General features: G+C 38.0%; 1 protein-coding gene across 1 annotated transcript in view; it reads left to right on the forward strand.

The window, feature by feature from the left end:
* The window catches only part of SPAG1 (sperm associated antigen 1), a 501,191-nt gene that overhangs the window by 294,617 nt on the left and 188,167 nt on the right, over positions 1–18,407 (forward strand). Inside the window, exons 11-12 of the mRNA XM_053715918.1 lie at positions 14,194–14,607; positions 14,916–15,012. Coding sequence (XP_053571893.1) covers positions 14,194–14,607; positions 14,916–15,012 — 511 coding nt within the window. The remainder of the gene's footprint in view (positions 1–14,193; positions 14,608–14,915; positions 15,013–18,407) is intronic.

Below are 18,407 nucleotides of genomic sequence, written 5' to 3' on the forward strand. Positions count from 1 at the left end.
CCACTATATGATGTCACTATCATGCCCACTATTTTCAGCACTGAGTGTTCAAAATACTTAAACCAATAACTTTGTGTTTAAAGCACCATTTTGAAACCTAGGTATTGTAAATGGATTGGTACAGAGGAAAGGACACCCACGGAGTGGGTTTGGAAAACAATTAAATTTGCAGACAAGATTTCTGATATACGGTAGAGATTTGTTAATGAAATGCTATTGATAAAAAGCGTATTTGGGGTAGTTAGTTAGTAACAGGCATAGAAAATATTTACTTACAGTGGCCCTTTAAGGCTCTAATTTGGATCAGACCTGTGTTTAGATCTGGGGCTCCTCCTTGGAGCCTAAATCTTGTTCTTCAGGTTTCGTTGTAGCCTCTGCATTCTGTTGACATTAAATTGTTATCGTGGAAGGTACTCTTTTTATTGGCTATTGCCTCTGCGCAGAGTTTCTGAGATCTCTGCTTTGCAATGTAAGCCCCCTTATCTGATTTTTCATGCAGATAAGGCAGTTTTACGTACTGTTAGTTTTTTTTTCCTAAGGTTGTGTCAAATTGCAACATCAATCAGGAGATTGTGGTTCCTTCCTTGTGTCCTAATCCTTCTTCATCGAAGGAACGCTTACTTCACAATTTGGATGTGGTTCGCGCCTTGAAGTTTAGACAATCTTCCTCTTTGTTTGTTGTCTTTTCGTTGAAGCGTAAGGGGCAGAAGGCTACTTCGACTTCCCTATCTTTTTGGTTAAGGAGTGTCATCTGCTTAGCTTACATAACAACGGGACATCGTCCTCCTGAGAGGATAGCGGCTCATTCCACTAGAGCAGTGGCTTCCTCTTGGGCCTTTAAGAACGCGGCCTCTATGGATCAGATTTGTAAGGCGGCTAGCTGGTCCTCCTTACATACTTTTTCAAAATTTTACAAGTTTATGTTTTTGCTTCGGCTGAAGCAACTTTCAGGAGAAAAGTTTTGCAGGCTGTGGTGCCCTATGAATAGGGTCCGCCTCTTCCCTTTTGTTCCCTCCTGTTATTCATTCAGTATCCTCTGGAGCTTGGATATATACAGTAAGGAATGAAGCCGTGGACTCTCCCTATCTTAGGAAGGAAAACATAATTTATGCTTACCAGATAAATTCCTATCCTTCCGGATAGGGAGAGTCCATGGCCCCCACCCGTTTTTTCTTGTCTATGGGCGGCCCCCTATTTATTTTATTCTTCTGGCACCATTTATACCCTAATGTTTCTCCTACTTTTCCTTGTTCCCTCGGCAGAATGACTTGGGTAATGAGGAAGTGGGAGGGATATTTAAGCTTTTGGCTAGGGTGTCTTTGCCTCCTCCTGGTGGCCAAGTGTTGTATTTCCCAACAGTAAGGAATGAAGCCGTGGACTCTCCCTATCCGGAAGGAAAGGAATTTATCTGGTAAGCATAAATTATGTTTTTTTGCTAAATTGTCCAAATGTGAGTTTGAAAGACAATATAGCTCATTTTTGGGCTATGTCATAAAGATGGATTTAACAAATAAATTACAGGCAATTGCTGATTGGCCTCAGCCCACTACAGTCAGGGGAATCCAGCGCTTCATTGGCATTGCCAATTATTACCGTAAGTTTATTAAAGACTTTTCACAAATTATTGCCCCAATAACTGCTCTTACCCGAAAAGGGGCTAAGTGCAAAATTTGGCCTGAACCTGCTTTCAAGGCCTTTGAAACGTTAAAAAATGCCTTTCTTTCTTAAGACACGGTGAGTCTATGGGATCATCAATTACTGTCAGGAATATCATTCCTGGCCAGCAGGAGGAGGCAAAGAGCACCACAGCAAAGCTGTTAAGTATCACTTCCCTTTCCACAACCCCCTGTCATTCTCTTTGCCTTAGGTGGAAAGAGGAGGTGAAATTGTAGGTGTCTGTTCAAGATTCTTCTATCAAGAGTTTATTATTTTGGAAGCCTGGGCAAGTTTGCTCTGATCTTCCCTGACATGCTGGGTTTAGCTGTACTCCATGTTAGTCTCTTCAGTAGTGCTGTGGAAGCTTTAAAACAGTTAGGAACTTATTGCTGCCCTTCTATAGTATGCCAGAGTAGGCTTACTCTGTTCATTATTTATTTCACAGAACCCTGTGAGGAGCAGCTTCCTCCCATTCCTGGAGCCGTCTCCCTGTTGGACAGGCAAAGGTGCAGGTAAGTGCCATTTTTATCTTAAGAAACCCTGGCACTTAAGTGGTAAAATTTTTCTTTATGCACCTTTTACTGGGACAAGTATTCTCCTGAGGCAGAAGGAATTAACAGGCTGGCAGGGCACTGTGGACCTAGCGGAGGCAATTCCTTACAACAGACTATGTTTATGTTAAGCAAAGTATTTTATTGGTGGCTCAGTTACAAGGGTTGTTGCTTATATGGTGTGTATCATGCGGCCTCCGTTCCGTTTTTCACTTAGGAGACCGGCCCGTAATCCTGTGATGACGTCATAGGGGTCAGGCTCCTCCTCCCCAGACGCGGCGCGCGCTTTGTCTTGGCGCCTTTTCTCTCTGAGAGTTTTCGCTGACTGTGTTTTCTTCTTGTTGGCCCCTGCATGTGCGGAGTAGATTCCGGTGGCTTCTCCATTTCAGATTAAAGGAGGTCAGGTAAGCACCGCAGTGTAGTGCTGAGGTGTAGGGGTGCCTAAGGGTAAAAAATTTTGTTGTGAGAACTTAATAAAAATCACCTAGATTACGAGTTTTGCGTTAGAGGCTTACACTCACTTACATGCAGCGCTGGTATTAAGAGTTTTCAGAAACCCGGCGTTAAAAGACAAGAAGTGAGTGTTGAGCAAAATTTTGCTCATTACCGCACTCCAATACCAGCGCTGCTTAAGTCAGCGGTGAGCTGGTGTAATGTGCTCGTGCACGATTTCCCCATGGGATTCAACGCGGAGAGCCGGCTGAAAAAAAGTCTAACACCTGCATAAAAGCAGCGTAAAACTCCTTAACGCAGCCCCATTGATTCCTATGGGGAAATAAAATTTATGTCTACACCTAACACCCTAACATGAACCCACGAGTCTAAACACCCCTAATCTTACACTTATTAAACCCTAATCTGCCGCTCCGGACACCGCCGCCACCTACATTATAGTTATGAACCCCTAATCTGCTGCCCCCAACATTGCCAACACCTTCATTATATTTATTAACCCCTAATCTGCCGCCCCCAACGTCGCCGCCACCTACATTTATTAACCCTTAATCTGCCGCCCCCAACGTCCCCGCCACTATACTAAATGTATTAACCCCTAAACCTAAGTCTAACCCTAAACCTAACACCCCCTAACTTAAATAGAATTACAATAAATCTAAATAAAATTACTATAATTAACTATATTATTCCTATTTAAAACAAAATACTTACCTATAAAATAAACCCTAAGATAGCTACAATATAACTAATAGTTACATTGTAGCTATCTTAGGGTTTATTTTTATTTTACAGGCAAGTTTGTATTTATTTTAACTAGGTAGAATAGTTATTAAATAGTTATTAACTATTTAATAACTACCTAGCTAAAATAAATACAAAAGTACCTGTAAAATAAAACCTAACCTAAGTTATACTAACACCTAACACTACACTACAATTAAATTAATTACCTACATTAAATACAATTAAATAAATTAACTCAATTAAATACAATGACCTAAATTAAATTAAATTAGCTAAAGTACAAAAAAAACCCCACTAAATTACAGAAAATAAAAACAAATTACAGAAATTTACACCTAATCTAATAACCCTATTAAAATAAAAAAGCCCCCCCCCCAATAAAAAAAAACCCTAGCCTAAACTAAACTACCAATAGCCCTTAAAAGGGCCTTTTGCTGGGCATTGCCCCAAAGTAATCAGCTCTATTACCTGTAAAAAAATACAAACAACCCTCCCAACAGTAAAACCCACCACCCACACAACCAACCCCCTCAAATAAAATACTAGCTTAAAAAAACCTAAGCTCCCCATTGCCCTGAAAAGGACATTTGGATGGGCATTGCCCTTAAAAGGCCAGTTAGCTCTTTTGCCACCCAAAGTCCCTAACCTAAAAATAAAACCCACCCAATACACCCTTAAAAAAAACCTAACACTAACCCCCTGAAGGACCGTCTTCATCCAAGCCGGGCAGAAGTGGTCCTCCAGACGGGTAGAAGTCTTCATCCAGACGCCATCTTCTATCTTCATCCATTCAGGTCGTAAGACCTCTGCTCCTTAACGTTTCCGCCAACTTTTAGTTGGCGGACTGAAATCATCCCGATCCGATCTAGATGATTGACGCCGCCGGTGTGCAGGGGGTGGCATTGCACAAGCATTTCACTAGAAATGCTTGTGCATTGATAAATGCCTACAGCTTATGCTGTCGGCATTTAGCGAGGTCGACCCTTAGGGGTCAATTTATCACGCTCCATATGCCCCGTGAAGGCTCGCCGGAAACAGAAGTTATGAAGCTGCTCCATAACCTGTCTGCCTGCTCTGAGGCGGCGGACAGAAATCAACCCGATTGGGTTGATTGATACCCCTTGCTAGCGAATCGGCAGGGGGCGGCATTGCACCAGCAGTTCACAAGAACTGCTGGTGCAATTATAAATATCGATTATATTATAAATATCGATGTGCGGCGGACATGATACGCTACATTGTATCATGTCTGTCCGCACAATAATAAATAGACCCCTTAGTGTCTTTTTGCCACAAAATGCAGTTTCTGAAAACACTTTACAAATAGTTGTTTATGTGAGATTAGATTCACAACTAAGAGAGAGTGGAACCATACGTTGTGATGAGTACTTTTGTATGGTGACTTTTATCCTTTGAACTATTTGAGATTTTCTTACTGTTGAAATCTCTACCCAAGTAATTGGTGTATTTAGTTTTTGTGTTGGCCTAGGAACTGGGAGATATTCTCCCCTGAACCCCCATTCTCAAAAATGATAGCTCATATTTGTCTCACTATTTCCCTAAGAAGGAGGAGTAAAGGGATACATTGAGGGGCCATGCGCACCCACTAGACAAACAGCTATCATTGATATGTAAAAATAATTGGAGAGTTTAGGCGTGTGAAGATGTCGTGCCATTCACAATTTACTGTCCATTTACCTGAGTAAATTTCATTTTTGTTGTTTCAAGTTAAAATGATAGAGTAGAATACATGTGTTTCATTGGAAGAAAAAATAGAATTAAATTATAGGGACCGTAGACACCTTGTAATTACAAGATATTTGTTGTCTTACTATAGAGCAACATAACAGCCAAGTCTAAACATTTCTAAAATAAATTAACACTTTGTTTGCTGCAGTTGTGTTTCAGTAACTAAACTCCACCCACCCCTTTGCTTTTTTGGAGGAGCCAATCTGTGCTACATGGTAACTATGTTAGCCACAGTGATTGTTAGTATGAAGTGATTTGTGTGGCCTGATTACCTTTAAGAAGACAGCACGGTGCATTTCTACAGCTCTGATAGTGAGAAAATCCACAATTATCAGAGCTAAATTACATGAAACCGGGCAAAAATAAGTAAATTAATATTGCACGTTGTTTTTTTCATTACGCATAGCTAAATATTTTATAATAAAATCTCATGGTATTTACTGTTCCTTTAATTACGACTCCATGTGATGATTCTCTTTGCACTTTTGAATGTGTTGTCTGATTTTTATTTTATTAATTTTCTTAAGTCTTCATTTATTAGAATAAAAATGGTAAACAATCTGTTTTAAAGTGTAATGTGAGACATTTATATTATTAGCTATATTTTAATTTATTTTTTTAAATGTTACTGTATTAATTACAACAAATTGCATTTAGTCAGTGTATACATTGAACTGCCAAATAAATTATAACTAGAACATTTCAACATTGAAAACTAATTTCTGATAGGCAATTTTTTAAGTTGACGATTGTCAAACAAACCAGGCAAATTGCTAGAACTTGGCCTATAAAAGCGCTTCATTCCTAGGCACACATATGGAGCAAGATTATAGCCTGGGCTATAATAAGCTTCTGTCACGTGAATCTCTAATGACTTCAGTGTAACCTCCTTGATTAGGACACTGAGTATATCCACACACTTCTCTTTTTATTAGACCTGAGTCACTGCACGGGGCACCACCAAACCACCCTCATAGCTTCCTATTCGTTTTCTGAGCTTCACTAAAATGATGAATGTCGAAGTGAAACAGGGGCAGCATGTGTGGACTGAACTATTGATTATATGAAAGCCTGGCTTTCATAATGTAATGGGATTTTTATTTGTTTCAGTTATTTACGTATTTACATAATACAGATAGAACACAAGTTTTACTGCTACACATTCACACCATTCATTCATTTTACTGTAACTATAATAACCTGAAATTAAGTATGAATATATCACTGTGTACACCTTTATTTAGATGATATATTTGATACTTTGTTTCATAGCTGAAGGAAAATTGTGTATTTTATAAGCGGTTTATTAATGGTAAATGTGAAACCATGAATCATCAAGGATTTAAAACAGGAGTTATGGATTTATATATTAAATGTATTTTTTTATATGTTATGGATTCAAACACCTACACTATATCACATTATAGATCATTTTAAGTTAATTTGCATTCTCTTCTGAATCATTAAAGAAACATTTTGACTTTACATTAACAGATTTGTCCTGAAAACTCTAAATTCTTCTATGCATGACTATTGTGTGTCCCTTTCTGTACATGGTGAATATGAGAGTTTATGGGTCTGCACCATTGCATTAAATAGGAAATAATTTCAAGAGTTAATTACATTGCCCTGTTTTTTTTAATGGCTGCATCAGTTTAACTTCACTATAAATATAACTTAATTTTACTTAAAGGGATATGAAACCCCAAATATTTATTTCATGATTCAGATAAAGCATGCAATTTAAAAAAAAAAACTTTCTAATTTACTTCTATTGCCAAATTTTCTTCGTCCTCTTTGTATCTTTTGTTGAAAAACAGGGATGTAAGCTTAGGAGCCGGCCCATTTCTGGAGCATTATATGGCAGCAGTTTTGCAAGAATGTTATTCATTTGCAAGAGCACTAGATGGCAGCACTATCTCCTGCCATGTAGTGGTCCAGATGCCTACCTAGGTTTCTCTTAAACACAGAATATCATGGGAACGAAGCAAATTTGATAATAGAAGTAAATTGGAAACTTTTTGTTTAAATAGTGGGCTCTGTCTAAATCACATAAGAACATTTTTGTGTTTCATATCCCTTTTAATATTTGTCTGTTTTTTTTTTTTTTATTAATATTTAAGAAACTAGGGTAATGTATCTGCTATTTTGATTTAATGTGTTTTGTTTTCTTTTATGATTTTGTTTTTTAAAGAAAATGCATTATTGATAACTATGATTAAAATTATATATATATATACTGTATATATATATATATATATATATATATATATATATATATATATATACACACTAGGCCTGTCAAAAATAATCGTTTTGACGATGCATCGCGATGCGGCATGAAACGATTCTGCATCGATGCGCTGAGACGCGATAATCGATTAACGTTACCCACGTGACCAGCCTCCAGGAAACGTAAAAGAAAGTGCGCGAAAGTGCGCGGTACATCGTTTTGACGTCACTGACGTCACGTCACCCAATAAAGCAACATGGGCGCTCATGGGCGGTCTCTTGAAGTGCCGAAGTTACGCAGTAGGAGCAAAGCAGCAAAGCAGGAGTTTGTTGCCTGAGATTGATGATGGTACACGGCGGTATACTACAGCTACACGGCGGGCTCATTTTTATTTTGTGGGAGACAGAGGAGGAGACCTATGGTGAGAATTAGACTAACTAACTGTTTGTTTAGTTAATAGTTACCAAAACGTTGTACATTTTGCCAATGCCATGCCATAATTGCCATTGCCATGCCTGCCTATTGCCTCAACTGCCTACTACTTGCCAATAGGTAAGAGCAAATCAATAAGGGGTACACAATCACATTTATTACACAATAAGGGGTAACAATTAAATACTTGCCTTATTTACTTAACGTAGTATGCTGAGCTGACTGAGGCTCAGGCTGCTGCATAATTAATTGCTGCATTATTGAATAATATTGCATATATAAAAAATGTATTATAAATAAATATAGTATACTATTATTGTCTAATAATGTCTCTATTAGTCTAATCTGTATCTATATCTACATGTTTTTCACATGGATGGATGGCCTGGTCTGAAGTTCTAATATTTTAATAATATATTAATTCAAGAAAGTGCATGCAATTTTAAACAACTTTCCCTATTATATAATTTGCTTATCCTTTGTTGAAATGCATAGCCTCCTCCTTGTGCACAAAGTATTATATACTTAGTAAGTAATGTGTGTGCTGTGCAATGCATTGCTAATATGTCATCAACAAACGATATCTGAGAAGTATGAAGCAAATTAAATAATAGAAGAGTTAGTTATGATGTTTATTTAAAATTGTATTCTCTATCTGAATCATGAAAGTAAATGTTTGGGTTTTTGCACCTTTAAGTGTGTAATATATTACAGTAACTGTGTCAGTGAGTGAGTGATGTCCCCTGCAATTATCACAATGCAATTTGTTTTAAAATTTATGTTCGCAAAATGTATGGCATTGGCAAAGTAGTTGAAGTTACTAGTACTTGTTGATTTTACATTTGCGGCTTGACATTTTGACAACTGGAACTTAGTGTATTTTCTTTTTTTTTTAACACTGACAGAGTTTGACGTTGACAACAACATCATCCGTCACATATGTACATGTCATGCTAAAATGACAGAGGGAGACAAAAAAGATAGAGAGATAAAAAATGCACCTAGCATTTTAAAAGCAAGCATCTGGGCACATTTTGGATTTTATGAACATACTGGAAAGCACGAATTGGGCAAGACACACGCGGTTTGTAAAGCCTGTCACACAAAAATTAAATACCTAGGGAATACTACTAACTTGAGAAATCACGTTAGACGTTTTCACTCTGAGATGCTAACCCCTGCCGCTGTCGCCAGTGCCACTGCCAAGGAAATAACAAGACTAGCTGAAGCTCATCAGCCAAGAATTGATGCAATGCTGTCAACTTTGCCACCCAACTCTGAAAAAGGGAAGAGAATAACCAAAGCTGTGGCAACTTTCATAGCGAAGGACCTACGGCCTTACTCTGTTGTGGAAAACCTTGGGTTTCGCAACCTGTTGAAGACACTAGAGCCACGTTATAAGATCCCGTCACGCAATCACTTAACAGAAAACGTTATACCTGCACTCTACCAAGAAACAAAAGCTCAGGTAATTGCATCAATGAGCCAAGCCAGTCGAGTCGCACTAACGTGTGATTCATGGACTTCAGTCACGACGGAGTCTTATGTAACAGTAACTGCACATTACATTAGCAAGGACTGGAAGATCTTGTCGCATGTGCTGCAAACGAGAGCAGTTTATGAGTCTCACACGGGTTCTCATCTGGCGGAGCTACTGTCTCGTGTCGTGGAAGAATGGCAGCTGTCCGATAAATCTGTAGTGCTTGTGACCGACAATGCTTCGAACATGATTGTTGCTGCTCAAGTTGGAAAATTCCCTCATGTAAAATGCTTCGCCCATACACTGAATCTCGCATCCCAGCGGGCGCTGAAAGTGGCCACGCTCTCCAGGCTTTTAGGCAGAGTGCGACGAATATCAACATTTTTTCACCGCAGCACTACAGCAAACCACTGTCTGAAAGAAAAACAGAAATGTCTTGGCCTGAAGAATCATAAGCTAATAACTGATGTGACAACAAGGTGGAACAGCTCATATGACATGGTCGAGAGGTTCCTAGAACAGCAACCTGCAATCTGTGCCACATTGTTGTCTCCAGAAGTCAGAAAAAGTGAGTCAGATCTCTGCACTCTCAACGAAACAGATGTGTCAAATGCAGAGGATGCTGTGAGTGCATTAAAGCCAATGAAAGATGCAACCACACTGATGTCAGAAGAGCGCAATCCAACTGTTTCTCTCATTGCCCCTCTAAATGCACAACTGCTCCAGAACATGACAGACACCATGGGAGACACACCCATGATCCATGAGATCAAGAATGCCATCAAAACAGATCTCCTGAAGAGGTACAGCAGTGAGGCAGAGAAGAAGATACTTTATACAGCCTCTGCCCTGGATCCTCGTTTTAAGGGACTGCCTTTTATTCTCACAGAGGAGGAGAGATTGGAGATATACAGAGGAGTGACTGAGGAGGCTGCATCCTTGGAGGTAATTTTAATTGCATCATGTTTCTTGAATAGATGTGAGCTGTTGTATGCATTTATTTATGCATTACTGTCTCTCTGAGCACACACATAGCATTAGCTGGCTGGCTGCTCGAGGTAATAATGAATGCTATTTTTTCTATTCTTTTGTTCAAACACAGATTGAGTGTACTAGTACAGTTACATCTAGGAGGACAAACGTGGATGAAGTGCCACTGCCTGAGGGAAAAGAAACTCTGGAAGAAGAATCAGCCATCGAGGAGGATAACCCTTCTCCTCCCAAAAGAAAGTCCACATCGCTTCTCATGACTTTGCTGGGACAGTCTTTCACTGACACTGAAGGTACAATAGAACCCAAGACCCCCTATGCCAAGGCTGAAGAGGAAATAGAGAAATATTGTAAAGCCCCATCTCTGCCTCTCACTGAAGACCCTTTGAAATGGTGGCATGTACATGAGGTCATATTTCCCCTCCTCTCTCATTTGTCAAAGCGATACTTGTGTATCCCAGGTACAAGCGTGTCTGCAGAGCGGGTTTTCTCCACTGCAGGAGATGTGGTAACGGCTAAAAGAAGCACCCTCAAACCAGAGCATGTGGATCAACTAGTGTTCTTACAGAAAAACCTACATATTCCATAATTCTGAGTAGTGATTCAGGTTTATAATATTAATATTTAATGTTTTTTGGCACATCCAGAAGAAAGTGCTGTGTGCCCCACTGCCCAGTGCAGACTACTGTTAAGTTATTTTATATTTGTTACTGTTATATAGCTTATAGCTTTTTGAAAAATGAAGCTTAAAACCTTGAGTAAATCTTTGTTGGATCACAAAATATACTAGTACACTACACGACACGACCGACCACGTCACTCTGTCACAGTCACACACACACACACACAATACAAAAGAAACAACACACAACTGCACACACCTCATGTGTGCGTGTCAGTGTCACCCTTCACCATGATTCACTCTTTTTATGATGTGTGTTTTTTTTGGTATTGTTTGACTGTGTGTGACTGTGACTGTGTGTGTGTTGTGTAACAATATATTTGTGATCCCATAAAGATATTGATAATCAAAGTTAGTAAATCTAGTAGTTCAATGCTACTTCTTGTATAATGTCTATTACTACTTCTAGTGTTACTGTGATGTTTGCCAATCAGGAAGTGCTCTGTTTTGTAGATGTTGTGCTATTGTTACAGCACACCCCTGTATTGTTTGCAATGCAGTGAGTGCATAGTGCACACTGCATAAGGGATTATTAATATTATTCATTCACACTAAAAAATTGTCTATTTTAAATAGACCCTTTAAGAAAGATATCATATGTTTTTGTTTATGATCCCAATCCCAAATGCCATCCCACCCACTCCCAGGCAGATCTGTAGGGGTTAACCGAATATAACCAACCAGTTAACAATAACAATGTGTGTACTGCAGTGTCTAACTGTCTCTTTATGAGTGTGTGAGTGTGTCTGTGAGTGAGTGCCAGTTTGAAAAGTTTGTATGTATCTCATTCTCTATGAGTGTGTGTGAGATGAGTGTATTAACTGCCTTTGAATTTTTTTGTTTGTATGTGATTGTGTGTCTGTCCCAGTGTCACTGTCTAAGTGTCTATGAGTGTGAGTGTGACTGTGGCTGACTGTGGTGCCATTGAATGTTTTTGTTTGTGTGTGTGTCCCACTGTGTCTCTAGTGTCTGAGTGTCTAGTGAGTGTGACTGTCTAACTGTCTATGAGTGCACTATGCAGAGAGTGAGACTGAAGCCAAACCCCACTATAGGGGAAGGAAAAGCCTTGAGTAAACCTTGAGTAAATCTTTATTGGATCACAAATATACTGTGCACTACAGACAGTACAGCACACACACAGTGCCACACACAACAGCACAATACAAAAATAAAGCACACACACCTCAGGTGAGTGGCGTGCCACCCTTTCTTCACCATGATTTACTCCTTGATGTCTGTGTCCTTTTTTATGTATTGTTTGTTTGTGTGTGACTGCTGTGTACTGTTCAGTGACAGACTCAGTCACTATTCAGTTGTGTGTAGTACTGCTTTAACAGTAACTAATAACTAACTAATTATATTTGTGATCCCATAAAGATAATATAATCATCAAGAAGAAACTGTAGTTATAGTAGTTCAGTTCAATGCTACTTGTTTTAAATGTCTCTCTCTCAGTCTCTAGTACTATTGTAAGTCTGTAACTGTGTAAACTAATTGTATATGTCACAATCACATGTGTGTTGTGTGCACACTCTGTGCTGTGTGTTGTGTTCCAGATTCTTCACGTGATGTTTGTTTGCCACAAATTGACAGTCATGAAGGCACAGTGGACTGCACCTGTAATTTTGTACCTATAAGGGATTTATGTTTTGTTTTCTGAGGACAATTTTCACACAAATAAGGTATTATGGTGGTAACTTAAGCTTAACCTATCTATTTGGGTTTTAATTTAATGTCTATTATATTATTATTACTAAGTAAGTAAAGAAATTAAATTAAAACCAACATAGATAGGTTAGACATTTATTTGTTGTTCATGTTTCTTTACAAGTGTATAGTGTACTACTTACTAATATATAATATATACATTTAAATATTTTCTTTTACTGAAGAAGTACACTGTGAGCACTGCACTTTTTACACTACGTACTCTGTAACTACAGTTTGATGCCATAATATTGTTTCCAAACCAATACAACAATTGCCATTTAGTATTTACTGTTCTATAAACTGTTGTTGTCTGCTGTGTTCAGACTTTGCCACAGGAAGAGTGTCCTTTTTTGAGCTAATAAAATAAAAAAGAGTTTATTTCAATACTTTGACTTCTTGAATTTTTTTTTCTGAAAAATTTAAAAATTGGGCAGAAATAGTGCAGTAATCGTGATGCATCGCGATGCATCGTAGAATCGAATCGTATCGAATCGTTACGATGATAATCGTAATCGAATCGAATCGTGAGACAGGTGAAGATGCGCAGCTCTAATACACACACGTTTTTTTCCACACTGGGAGTTTGGCTATACAGCCGTTTGAAGATTTAATATGTCCTGATGAAGGCTCGGATAGGAGCCGAAACGTCGACCATGCTTTGTTGATGTACGAATAAAGTTATTGTATTTGAATTTACAAATCCTGAGAGTGCCCTTCTTGATACGGATCTATATATATATATATATATATATATATATATATATATATATATATATATATATATATATATATATATATACACACACATACACAGACAAATAAATATATATATATATATATATATATATATATATATATACACAAACACACATTTATATACAAACACACATATATATATATATATATATATATATATATATATATATATATATATATATGTGTATATATCAGACAGAAACATACACAACATGATGTAACATAATTTTTTAAAATTTCAAGGGTAGAATTTTAAAAAATACAGTTGATTTGTTGTATTGTCTGGATTTTAATAAACTATAATTAATCAAGAAGCAATTAAATAATCTAAGTCTATGCAAATCTCTCTTTTTTAAATTGAATTATGAAGTTTAATGTTTTTCTTCCATATATGAGATAAAATAGCACCCTGAGGTTGGTCTTTCCCGGATTAGTGACTAATGCTCTTGTCATCTGTTCCTGATACATACATTTAGCATATAAAGGGTTAACTTTAGGAATGAGTATTGTATGAATCAAAGGCTCTAGTACAAGGGCAGGGACTTGACCATTGTGTTAAAGAGAGTTAGAGGCTTAATCCCCTAGGTAGGTGTGTACCATGTGTCTTAGGTCTGTGCAGGGATATTTCAGGAAGGTATTTTACATGTGTCAGCCTTGCCAGTTGAAAATACGCCTTTAGTAGTTGTTCATTTGTTACTAATCTCACCCCTCTGTTTGCTGTGCAGTAGTTTGTTCTGATGATGTGAACAGTAAGCCTGTAACTTCCTTGTAGAAACCGGTATGACAGTGGGAGGAGAGACTGCAGTTAAGCTGACAGAAATGGGGAATGCACAGAAAAAGTTTTCTCCTAAGAAGAACTGTCATACGAGTGAAGCATGTTCATCTCCCAAACACAGTAAAACAGGCACTCAGAATGGGCTACAGAAAAGCTCCAACCACGGAGACCAGGCAAAGAAAGAATCTAAAGAGAATGGGAACCAGAAACATACAGCAGAATCTGGAGCTGAGATCAGACACAAGGATGTGAGCGGGGAAGTCAGACCATCACTAGTGAACCTCCCCCTGGCAGCAAGATTAAAAGCAGAAGGGAACCAGCTCTTTAAGAATGGGCAGTTTGGAGAGGCTGCGGTTAAATACTCAGAGGCTATAGAAAGCATAAATAACATGGGTATGTACAATGCTTTATGTCAAGTCTGTTTATTAATCTGCAATGAAATCTATCACAGTAATATAAAACTAATGATGCATACTCACACCATTCCTTATATCTAATCTCAGCTACACACTAGATCTGTTGCTGTAACTCTGTTATAAGGTGCTGGTTTTGTTTGGGTCTTCCTGTGTGCTATAGCATGCTGTACTGATTAGGCAAGCACTCCTTGTAGAGACTGCAGTGCAAGCATACTGTGCTACTGCAGTACTGCCACTGATCTCATAAGCACAGAATGTTCTAATGAATTTCCTCAAATATTCCAGGTGAGAGCGCTGAGGAACTGGGGGTCCTGTATTCGAACCGAGCAGCGTGCCACCTCAAGGATGGGGACTGCAGAGAGTGCATTGAAGATTGTAACCAGTAAGTTTCCAAGAACCATTTTTAACCCTTTAATGCCAGGAGTAAAGCCTTGAATAGGTTAATGCTTAAAAGACCATATCTCTAAGCATAGCTTTCTTAAGGTATTTATGTGATGATAAATTCAGCAAGAGTAAAGGTCAGGGTGTGTGTTCTAAAGCTACTAAAGTTCAATATCAAGTCACTTGTGTGTCACTCATACAAAAATGGACTTTGTCACCTTCTTACTTCCAGTTTGTATCTAGAATCCAGTATTTTTAATACCTTGTAACTATTTTAATAACATTTCATTCTCATCCGTCATTTCTCTTTTATTGATCACACAGTAAAATATATTTAGATAAAGTACTGTTTATACTTACACTTGGTACCTTTCCCCTTCAGTCCCTCATCACCACCTACTCAGAGGAAGGAAATGTTCCTGTTTAATCCAATTTTTTTTTCTCAGTGCCCCTGGCAATGATCACCAGGCAATTAAGTAATGTTTAGTAGGTTTTATAACAAAAGAGAGTATGTGCTGTCTTTATTGTAAGAGACTGAGATGTATTAGTTCAGCACATTTTCTATGTATTGTATTCAGGCTCAAAAGATAACACAGTAGACATCAGTAGCTATCTTTTTGCCCTTGGCATTAAGACATTCAAGGCTAGTAATGAGAAAATAATAGGCAATGTTTTCAGTTTCATTACAATATCACTTGCTGGGCCTTTCTGTAATGTTGAATCTGTAAATATTGTAATTTGGTGTCTACTAGTGGTTACTTGCTGATTACTAAATATTTGAAATTCTTTTCTAGCTTCCTTAATACAACTTAATTTGTAAACCGTGCTGTTCTATTGGTCTCCATATTAGTGAGCAAAATATGTTATTAGTTGTTAATGATATTAGTACACTGTGTTAGCGTAGATTAGAGGCGAATGCTGGCCTTTGTCTTCTATTTAATGCAGTGATTTGCAACCTTTTTGTTTTTGCCGTGGCACACTTTTTTACATTAAAAAATCCTGTGGCACACCACAATCCCAAAATTTTACAAAATCACACAATGTAGCCTAATACAGGATATATATACAGTAAATATATATATATATATATACACTGTACTGTGCTGTCATGCCATGCCTCCTACAAACTATGCATGACATATTGACATTCATTCACAAACAATCATAATGATTGTCTGTGAATGAATGTCAATGTCATGGTTGTAAATGATGCCTGATGAGCCTGTCACATACCTACCAATATTTAAAAATTTGAAAGAGGGACACCCCCGCACTGTTGTCAGTCTACCGCGGCACACCTGAGGATCTCACACACTGGTTGAAAAACACTGATTTAATGCATAAAAAAGGTCTTCTAAGTAGAAATAGTTAATCTGTGCAAGTCTCCATAACATCACTACCTACATTTTCCTGGGTCTGCACTGCTAAAACAAATAATTAACCTGTTCTGTTCACTGTAGAAATGATGCTAAAGAAACATCTGTGGGCAGTTCCATTTATGCAATTGAATGGGACTGATCATATTTATACTGGACAGACTAGATGGGTTAGTCTTCATCAATATCTGTTTCTATGGAATTATAACTTTTTATTTTAGTATTTTCCCTGCCTACAAGATCACCTTGATGTTTTTTTGGTGTTTTCTTCAGCTGACTTGGAAATATTGCAGATCAACCCTTTTACAAAATATTCATTGGTTACATGTAAATGCTGTAGCAGCAACATTAGTTACAGCTCTTAAACAATTTAAAGTGGGCTAAAAGGACCATTCCATAGTATGCTGGAGGTGCAATATAACCCACCTTGGAGAAAGCCAAACTGAACACTCAAAGACATAAAAACAATGAACTGAATATAATATATTTGTTTATGGGCACACACTTGTAACAACACACGCATTGTAATGGTGTATTACAGCCTATTCACACATCTCTGCTTCTGACTCTGCACGTATTGCTCTAATAACTTAATGCTATATATTTTTATGTTAAGATATACTATATTCAAGATTTCCATCCCTTGCCACTAATTAAAGGGGCAGTGTTTTTTTTTTTTTTTTACTTTTAATGTGCTCCCAATTATCCATTTTACTTGCTGGAGTCTTTTAAATTGTTTTCTTTTGCATGATGTACCGAGTCCATGGATTCATCCTAACTTGTGGGATATTGTCCTTCCTGACAAGAAGTAGCAAAGAGAGCACCACAGCAGAGCTGTCTATATAGCTCCCCCCTTAACTCCACCCCCCAGTCATTCTCTTTCCTGGCTCTAAGCAGGAAGAGTAAAGAGAAGAGGTGTTAAACTGTTAGTTTTATTTTATCTTCAATCAAGTGTTATTTTTAAATGGTACCGGTGTTGTACTATTTACTCTCAGGCAGGACATAGATGAAGATTTCTGCCTGGAGGATGATGATCTTAGCATTTGTAACTAAGGTCCACTGCTGTTCCCACAGAAGCTGAGGAGTGCAGGAAAACTTCAGTGTGAGGAACGGTTTCTTGCTATACAGCAATGAGGTATGTTCAGTCATATTTTCTGCAGAGACTGTGTTAACTCAGAAAGGCTGACAGTGTCCCCATTAGGGGAAGGGTAAGCAGTAATCCTAGTGTTATCAGAGGTTTTTACTAGCTTGCATAAAGGGTTAATTTTTTGTGGGCACTCAGTTTGTTATGTGAATTTGGGACAAACGTTTTTGTGTCTGGGAGTAACGTTTTCTGTTTTATGGGACATTTGCTTGAGGGTTCTTTGGGGTTGTTTATAACCCACATGGCTTTCAGGCAGGGTTTGTTAGTTTTGTGTAGGCCCCAGCAACATCGAATGAGGTGGGCGGGGCCTACATTTACAAGTAGCAAGCAACTTCTCCTGAGGTCCTGATAGTCTTCTGAGGGACTAATTGAAGCTTTAAACCCCATATTATCGCTTCCTAAGGGCAGGTAGGGCCACAGCAGAGCTGTGGCAAGGTGCTTTAGGGGGTTTTAACCGGTTTTAGACATATTTCAATCCGTTTTTTTCATTTGGGGGTTTATTGCTTATTAACTTGTGATGCAATCCTTCTAAAGCTTTGTGGCTACACTGTTAAAATTTCAGAAAAATTGAAGCAATTTTAACCTGTTTTGCAGTTTGTGTATGCCTTTTTTTCTCTTAAAGGCACAGTACCGTTTTTGCAAATTGTGTTTTTTTTTCATTAAATAAAGTGTTTTCCAAGCTTGCTTGCTTTATTACTAGTCTGTAAAACATGTCTGACACTGAGGAAACTCATTGTTCAATTTGTTTAGAAGCCATTGTGGAACCCCCTCTTAGAATGTGTCCCCCTTGTACTGATATGTCTATAAATTGCAAACAGCATATTTTGACTTATAAAAGTTTGGCATTAGATGATTCTCAGACAATCAGGTTTTGCC

The sequence above is a fragment of the Bombina bombina genome, chromosome 5 (assembly GCF_027579735.1).
Source record: "Bombina bombina isolate aBomBom1 chromosome 5, aBomBom1.pri, whole genome shotgun sequence".
NCBI lineage: Eukaryota > Metazoa > Chordata > Amphibia > Anura > Bombinatoridae > Bombina > Bombina bombina.